Source organism: Engraulis encrasicolus, chromosome 19 (assembly GCF_034702125.1).
Source record: "Engraulis encrasicolus isolate BLACKSEA-1 chromosome 19, IST_EnEncr_1.0, whole genome shotgun sequence".
NCBI classification, from domain to species: Eukaryota; Metazoa; Chordata; class Actinopteri; order Clupeiformes; family Engraulidae; genus Engraulis; species Engraulis encrasicolus.
The window spans coordinates 3,833,470-3,842,678 of record NC_085875.1 but is presented as its reverse complement, the minus strand read 5'-3'; the positions used below and the strand labels follow the sequence as shown (position 1 = coordinate 3,842,678).

Genomic DNA, 9,209 nt, shown 5'->3' with positions numbered 1-9,209 from the left:
AAGCAAAGAAAGCTCCTGCACACTGTTCACATTTGCATGGTTTACTGCGACGTTTTGTTCTACTGACCTTCTTCAATTCAATTCAACAGGAGTAATTAACCAGTGCTGCCCCCATACTCCTCCATTTGAGGTACCTGGTCCCTGAGCATGGTACCATCCCGCCGCACTGCTCCCTTGGGGCACCAGTGGGAGGCTACCCCCTTGCACGAGTGAGGCATAAATGCAATATTGTTGTGTACAGTGTGCACTTGTTTGCTGTGGAGTGCTGTGTCACAATGACAATGGGAGTTGGAGTTTCCCAGTTGGGCTTTCATTGCTTTCACTTTCATGAAAAGTGTACATGTACAAGCACTTGATGATGGTAGTAAACATTCATGAAAATAATTTGGAATGAATGTGGATGTAATTGGAAATGAACTCCTGGAAATTACAGTGGGCCTCTAAAAGAATTTGTGCCATCTTTTAAAATAAAAACGTTTATTTTATTCGAGCAAACAATATGCTGTAAAGCCTATACTATTAGTTTAGGATCAGGACCAGGTGCAGGAACAGGACCCAGAACCTGGGGTGGGCAGCTGTGGAAGATCCAGGAGGTTGTTGTGTCACGTCCCTCAGGGCATCAGGATGCTGCAACACTGGAGATGGAAGGGCTGTGGACACAGATACTGGGGAGCAGGCAGTACAGCCGGGAGAGGAAAGGAGCAGGAGAATCTGGAGTGAGGGTAGGAGGAGGAGCAGGAGAATCTGGAGTGAGGGTAGGAGGAGGAGCAGGCAATACAGTCGGGAGAGGAAAGGAGCAGGAGAGGCTGGAGTGAGGGTAGGAGGAGGAGCAGGAGAATCTGGAGTGAGGGTAGGAGCCGGAGCAGGAGAATCTGGAGTGAGGGTAGGAGGAGGAGCAGGAGAGCATGGAGTGAGGGTAGGAGGAGGAGCAGGAGAATCTGGAGTGAGGGTAGGAGCCGGAGCAGGAGAATCTGGAGTGAGGGTAGGAGGAGGAGCAGGAGAGCATGGAGTGAGGGTAGGAGGAGGAGCAGGAGAGCATGGAGTGAGGGTAGGAGGAGGAGAGGCTGGTGAGGGTAGGAGGAGGAGCAGGAGAGGCTGGTGAGGGTAGGAGGAGGAGCAGGAGAATCTGGAGTGAGGGTAGGAGGAGGAGCAGGAGAGCCTGGAGGCAGTGCTGTTTTCAAGGAGAGGGTGCCGGAGCAGAAACAGGAGCCGGAGCAATAGAACCTGGAGGAGATGTGGAAAACCCTGGAGGAGGCCTCACTTCTCTTGGTAGTCGATGAGGGTCGTGTAAGGGAGGAGGAGTTGGCGCACGTGGGGCTGGGGCCAACTCCTCCTCCTGCCTTACACTACCCTCATTGACTACCAAGGGAAGTGCCTGCTTTTGTGGTGATGACTTCCGCCATGGCAGACACCAGCGTTCTGTTGCCTTGAGCCAGCAGCTCTCCCAGCTGAAAGGCACAATCTTCCTCAGCCTGTACAATGCAGACTGGGCCATCCGCACCGTTGCTGGTCCTGGCCTTGCGAGGATGTGAAACGCCCCGTAATTGGATACTCTTTGGTTAACTCCGCAGAGTATCCAATCACTGGCCATTTTACGTCCTAGCAAGGCCAGGATCCTCGACTTTGAGATACAGTGACTGTGTGCGTAATCATGCAAGACAGGACACAATGCAAATCGTGCTGCACCCAGGGCCGGTGCTAGTAAATTTGGTGCCCTAGGCAAGCTCCCCCTTTCCTTTTTGTGTATTCTAGTTATACATAGGAGCATACATAAACATAGTGTCATTCATCTGATTGAGCACAGCACCTATAGTATACCCACACACTGTATATCCATAAATTGTCAATGTAAGGTTAGATGTTTTATTGTTCTCAGCCTGTGGAACCTTTGAGCATTACTTTGACTTGACTGGAGTTACTGGTGCCCCCAAGACATTTTTTGGGAGCCTGGATTAATCATTTTTGCTGAATTGGACAGACCACTTTTCCCTGAAGGACAAATTACCTCTTCTTTTTGAAAACTTTTAATCTAAGTAACAAAATACCAAGATCCTATATTGACTACAAACATGTTGGTCAATTTGGAAGGATTGCTGTGAAGATGTGGGATCATGCCTTTCCAGAAAAAAAACTAAAAACAATGGATGAACAAAACTGATGGTCTGTAACTTTGAAAGGGTACCACTATCACTTCAAATGAGATTTCAATCCTTTCTCTTGGATGTCCCAATAATATTTTCAGAATGTTTGTATACGCAAGTGTGTGTAGATTTGTTTATTTGGCGTAGAATTACTCAGAGCCCTGGAATTAACAGTTGTGACAACCAGGGTACCGGAAGTCGGTTGGTGACATGATTCACGTACATTCAAATAATTCTGGGCACCAGCTTTCTTTTCACCAGAGACTAACACAGAGCCACTACATCACAAAGGTGAGGTACTAATGAATTCAAATAAATTACATTTATCTTCAATGCACTTTGTGTTCCATGCTCACTTTCTGGTACTGTTTATTATCAATGGCGATCTGTGTGTCCAAGGCTCCATGATTATAAATATGATTAATCCAACTCAAAATGTTGAATTATGTTGTGAGGTATATTGTAATCCATGTAACTACTAAACACTATAATTATATTTAATACAATCCATAATGCACACCTTAATAAAATCACATTTTATTCAGGGTTATAAACGCAGCAAAAAGGATTCAGAAAGGACTCTGTATGACATGGGATATTTTAATTCCCTTTACTGGTTCACATGCATCATATATAGTAGAGTAGTCTCACAAGGAGCTGTACAGCTATGTACACCACATGCCATACACACATGTACATCTGTGTGTGTGTGTGTGTGTGTGTGTGTGTGTGTGTGTGTGTGTGTGTGTGTGTGTGTGTGTGCGCGTGCGTGTGTGAGTGTGTGTGTATGTGCATGTGTTTTATGTACAGTATTACAGTGATATCTAGACAGGAGTTTGTGACTTTGTGTTACAGTATGTACCGTAGTTCTACTATGCAGTACTTGTTTTATCCAAACAGGCTGCATTTTCACCGTGTGCTTCATTGGCTTTGCCATCAAACCATATTAAAAAAAACAAAAAAACATAATACACACGCACGCAGAAACCGCATTAATTTACACACGCACGTACATCACATACTGTATGTTCAGTCACCATACAGACCAAGAAAAATCATTATTTTCTCTCTCTCTGTCTTTCTCTCTCTCTATCACACACACTCACTCACACACACACGCACGCACGCACAAACGCACGCACACACACGCACACACTTTAAGACTGAAATGCTGGCAAAGAGATGTTTGCACATTCATAATAAGCAATCTAATTGGTTAACATCAGGATCTCTAACATCTGATTTGTTAACATCAGGAGCTCTCCTGTCTGATTGATTAACATTTGTTCGTATTAGGCCCAACATTATCACATCCCATTGGCTAAGATTAAGGATATCCACTAGTAACATGCAGCGTGATTGGTGGATGAGCGCTGGGACGGTTTCATTGCATTATAGCAGCAGCACAGAGCAATGCAGTTGTTATGCCACTGTCCGGCACAAATGGATGTAGTCACTTCATGGGTCGCCACACAACAATACAGTATGTTACGGCGCAACTGACTCCAATAACACCCTCATCTGAAATGGGTGTGTGTGTGTGTGTGTGTGTGTGTGTGTGTGTGTGTGTGTGTGTGTGTGTGTGTGTGTGTGTGTGTGTGTGTGTGTGTGACCGTACGCAAGTCTGTGAGCGTGTGTCTGCTCAACCGTGTGTGTGTGTGTGTGTGTGTGTGTGTGTGTGTGTGTGTGTGTTTCGTGTTAGTGGAATGTGTGTGTCAGTTTGTGCGTCTGTTCTTCTGCTACTCGTCTTGGCGTTTGTGTGTGTGTTTGTGTGTGCACGCAAGTCTGTGCGCGTGTGTCCGTGTGTCTGTGTGTGTGTGTGTGTGTGTATGTGTTAGTTTAAATGTGTGTGTCAGTTTGCGTGTCTCCATTTCTGTTCCTCCTCTTGCCGTGTGTGTGTGTGTGTGTGTGTGTGTGTGTGTGTGCGCGCGTGCGTGTGTGTGTGTGTGTTGGTGTCAGTTTGCGTGTCTCCATTTCTGTTCCTCCTCTTGTCATGTGTGTGTGTGTGTGTGTGTGTGTGTGTGTGTGTGTGTGTGTGTGTGTATGTGTGTGTGTATGTCAGTTTGCGTGTCTCCACTTCTGCTCCTCCTCTTGTCGTGTGTGTGGGTGTATCTGGTTCCTCATGCCCTCTAGTACGTGTGCGGTGGCGGCGGTCGCTATGACAATAGGCGTGACGACAGCGGGAGGGATTTCTCGTATGACTCCGCCCACAGCGCCGGACACGCCCCTCTGCTCGTGCTCACGCGTCGCCGTGACAATGATGCCCACAGCCGTGTCTGTCAGACCCTACACACACACACACACACACACACAGACACACACACACACACACACACACACACACACACGATTGGGAAGAACATAACAAAATACATTACATTTGAAAGTTAGAATCTTCTAGATTTCATACATACAGCAGATGTATGCTTGTTATTACAATTATTAACAATGGCTCAATGTAAGCGTAATAACTAAGAGCAGTCTACGTAACAATGTCTTCTTGTCTAATTCGTTTTACAGGTATGCGGCCTTGTTGTTTATGTCTTTGTGGGTTGGGACAAGCTGTGTTTCGCTAGCCACAAAGCGTTGGGGAATGCTATACCTGGATGTTTTTCCATCAGATTAGAAATGGAGTATTTACATATCAACACTGAATAATAATAATAAAAAACAGCTGGTCCGATTTCAATCCTAGTCAGGGGTCCGTTTCTCGATTCTTGTCGTTGCTAACCGTCTTAAGACCGTCTTACCGTTCCCTTGGATTTAGTGGTGACCGTCACTGTTGAGAGAGAGTTGAGTCGCTCTTACGAAGGACGTTGCTACCGTCGTTAGCAAAGACGCTTTCGAGATACGGACCCCTGATTGGAAGGGGTGGCGTAGTCCGTTCTATTTGATGAGTGGAGGTGCAAAACGCACAGTAGAAAAGGAGGTGCTGGCAACCAGTAAAACACTTGCAAGAGGAGAGAAGTGCCGCACACTCCCGTGACCTGAGGAAGGCCGACAGTCCGAAACGTTGTCACATTAAAAACGTATTTATGCATCTCGGGACTGTGCGGTAGTCCGTTCTATTTGCCATATTTGAATCAGACCCTTCCAAAAGCATGGGAACAGAAAGGAACATTTCCTTGAGAAAAGAGCTCAGAATGATTTGATTTCCTGCTAAAATTATTTGTGATGTGTGAAACAACTCCACCCTTTCTTTGAACCCACTCATTTTGCAGATAAGCAAAAGTATTGGAACATGTGACTGATAGGTGTTTCTTATTGACCAGCTGTGCATGTCAGGTACGAGGCAGGACAACCAGATGCGAGTCACGAACACCAAGTGTTCCTTTATTGAAGGGATAAGGGGAGGGGAGAAGAGTTCTGTGTTCAGAGTTCGGGAGTAAGACGTAGTTGGAGAATCGCTGGATGAAGGCAGGTCAAGATCCGGGGCAGGAGAGAATTCGTGGTCAGGTCAGGCAAGGTTCAGTAGCAGAGATCAGTCTTCAAAGTAGTCGGCCAGCAGGAACAGTGTTGCTTCACAGACGAACTGACACTGAGTGTGTGGAGACCTGGGTTTAAATACTCACACAAAAGGCAGCAGGTGACAAGGAACAGGTGGCAGAGTTAATGAGCACTGATCAATTGAGCTTCCTGATTGGCTAGAGGGTGATAGAGAGTTAGAGTGTGATTGAGAGTTGGAGTGTGAGAAGGCGTGACAGCTGGCAGTATGTGTGGTGGAAAGTTACCCAATTAGTGGCGCATGGAGCAGACTCGTGGACAGAACCCCCCCCCCAAGGGACGGCCCCAGACGTCCCAAGAACAGAGACATCAAACAGGGTGGGCGGAGGGGGAAACCGGAGGGCGGGTCAGAATTCTCAGACCCGTCCGTGTCCATGGCGTCATCGCCATCAGCAGAGGAGTCGTCATCCGACAAAACAGGAACAGGTACAGGGCCAGAGCCGGGGGGCAGGCACAGAATCAGGTTCAGAGTCAGAGTCAGGGACAGGCGGAGGTACAGGAGTAGGCTGGACAGACCTGGGCAGACCGATCGGCCGGCCCCTCCGGATGGAGGGCTGGTCAGGATGAAGACGGTGGAAGTCAGAGATGAGGGTGGGGTCTACAATCCTCCCAGCCGGAACCCACATCCGCTCCTCAGGACCATAGCCCTCCCAATCTACCAGGTATTGGAGACCCCTGCCTCGACGTCGGGATTTGAGCAGGCGATGCACGGTGTAGACTGGGCCCCCCTCAACAAGGCGAGGAGGAGGCGGCGGTGCAGCATTCGGAACCAGAGGACTTTCATGGACCGGCTTAAGTTTGGAGACATGGAATGTTGGGTGAACCTTCATAGACCTGGGAGTCGGAGCCGGACAGCAGATGGGTTGATCACCTTCAGAATGGGAAAACGGGCCAATGTAACGGGGCGCCAGCTTACGTGATTCCACACGAAGTGGCAGGTCCCGAGACGAGAGCCACACCTTTTGGCCCACTTGGTATTGGGGAGCCGGAATTCTTCGTCGGTTGGCCCAATGGTGTAACTGGCAACAGACTTGAGAAGGGTAGTGCGTGCTCGGGACCAGATTTCTGCGACAACGTCGAGCACAGGCCAAGCGCAGCAGATGGACAGGAGGCGTTTTTCTCTTGACTTTCGAACAGGGGCGGCTGATAGCCGAAGACACAGTGGAAGGGTGACAGACCAGTGGCGGAACTCGGGAGGGAATTGTGGGCATATTCCACCCACAGCAGGTGTTGAGCCCACATCGAGGGCTGTGCGAAACCATGCAGCGAAGGGATTTTTCCAGCTCTTGGTTGAGCCGCTCAGATTGCCCGTTAGACTGGGGGTGAAATCCCGATGTGAGACTCGCTGATGCCCCCAGCAGTCGGCAGAACTCCTTCCAGAAGGAAGACGCAAACTGTGGACCCCTGTCAGATACCACATCTTTTGGTAGTCCGTGATGAATCCGGAAGACCTTATCCAGAACTACCAATGCAGTTTCCTTGGCAGAGGGCAGTTTCGGAAGTGGGACAAAGTGGGCCATTTTGCTAAATCTGTCCACGACTGTGAGAATGACAGTGTTTCCGTCAGATGAAGGGAGTCCCGGTGACAAAATCCAGTGATATATGTGACCAGGGTCGCTTGGGCAACTGGCAGGGGTTGCAGTAAACCAGCTGGGGGACGGTTGGTGGTCTTGTTCCTAATACAGGTATGGCAGGCCCTCACAAAGTCTTGAACATCTCTCATCAGTGATGGCCACCAGAATCGCTGGGAGAGCAGACGAATGGTGCGTGAGACACCAGGATGGCAAGCAAGATGGGAGCTATGACCCCACTGGATCACCTGAGACCTCAGATTTCCTGGAACAAATAGGCAGTCCGTGGGACAAGTGCTGGGGCCAGGCTGATCTCGGGCAGCTGCTTTAACCTGCTCCTCAATGCCCCAGGTCAGAGCAGCAACTACACAGGAGTTTGGGAGAATGGGCTTGGGGTCCTCTACTGGTGCTTCGGCCTTCTGGAACATACGGGAGAGTGCATCAGGCTTGACGTTGCGTGATCCAGGCCGGTAAGAGAGGATGAAATTGAACCGTGTGAAAAAGAGGGACCACCGGGACTGACGTGAGTTCAGCCTCCTGGCTGTTCGGATATATTCCAGGTTCTTGTGATCCGTCCAGACAAGAAATGGAACAGTTGAGCCCTCAAGCCAGTGACGCCATTCCTCCAGAGCAAGTTTCACAGCCAGCAGCTCACGGTTGCCAATGTCATAATTTTGTTCCGCTGGGGACAGCCTGCGAGAAAAGAAGGCACATGGATGTAGCTTTCCATCTGATGCTGCACGCTGGGAAAGTATTGCCCCGATCCCCACATCAGATGCATCCACTTCCACCACAAACTGTCGGTCAGGGTCAGGCATTTGGAGGATGGGGGCAGAAGTGAAGCGTGTCTTTAGTGTCTCGAATGCCTTGTCGGCTGCTGGATTCCACCTGAACTGCACCTTAGTGCTGGTGAGAGCAGTTAGGGGAGATGCGACTGCACTGTAATTTCGGACGAATCTCCTGTAAAAGTTGGCAAAACCTAAAAATTGTTGCAACTTTTTCCGATTCTCTGGTACAGGCCAGGATGCGACTGCAGTCACCTTTTCAGGGTCCATCTGAATGCTCCCCTCTGCCACAATGTATCCTAGGAATGACATGGATCTGGCATGGAACTCACATTTCTCCGCCTTGACAAAAAGTGAGTTTTCAAGGAGACGCTGCAGGACTTGGTGGACGTGACCGATGTGTTCTGACATGGTTTTAGAAAAAATCAAGATGTCATCTAAATAAACAAATACAAAAACATTGAGCATGTCTCGCAGGATGTCATTCACCAGGGTTTGGAAGACTGCGGGGGCGTTAGTGAGGCCGAAAGGCATGACCAGGTACTCATAGTGTCCGGTTGGTGTATTGAATGCCGTCTTCCACTCATCGCCGTCCCTCATGCGCACCAGATGATAAGCGTTCCTAAGGTCCAGCTTAGTGAACACTGTGGCACCCTGGAGGAGCTCAAAGGCAGAAGACATGAGTGGCAGGGGGTAACGGTTTTTGACTGTTATGTCATTCAATCCACGGTAATCTATGCATGGGCGGAGTGAGCCGTCCTTCTTGCCAACAAAGAAGAATCCAGCTCCAGCAGGTGAGGATGATGGGCGGATTATCCCGGCAGCTAGGGAGTCAGTAATGTAGTCATCCATTGCCTTTCTCTCTGGTGCTGACAAGGAGTATAGACGACCCTTAGGTGGTGCGGTGCTGGGCAGAAGGTCAATGGCGCAGTCATATGGCCGGTGAGGAGGCAGAGAGGTGGCTTTGGACTTATTGAAAACTTCTCGGAGACTGTGATAGCAAGCAGGAACATTGGGAATGTCAGGGACAGGGCTGGCAGGCTTGGGGTTGGTGGGCAAGACAGCATCCTTCAAGCAAGTCTGGTGGCATCTCCTTCCCCATTCTCGTATCACTCCAGTCTCCCAGTCGAGTTGGGGGTTGTGTTGGCGCAGCCAAGGATAGCCCAGAATGAGAGGTTGACCTGGTGAATGTAGAAGGTAGAACTGGA

General features: G+C 49.2%; 1 protein-coding gene across 3 annotated transcripts in view; it reads right to left on the bottom strand.

The window, feature by feature from the left end:
• Positions 1-2,315: 2,315 nt before the first annotated feature.
• LOC134434836 (autophagy-related protein 2 homolog B-like) overlaps positions 2,316-9,209 on the bottom strand; it is a 71,347-nt gene continuing 64,453 nt past the window's right edge. For all 3 annotated transcript variants that reach the window (XM_063183461.1, XM_063183460.1, XM_063183459.1), the window contains one exon: positions 2,316-4,427. In XM_063183461.1, coding sequence (XP_063039531.1) covers positions 4,200-4,427 — 228 coding nt within the window. In that variant the 3' untranslated portion in view covers positions 2,316-4,199. The remainder of the gene's footprint in view (positions 4,428-9,209) is intronic.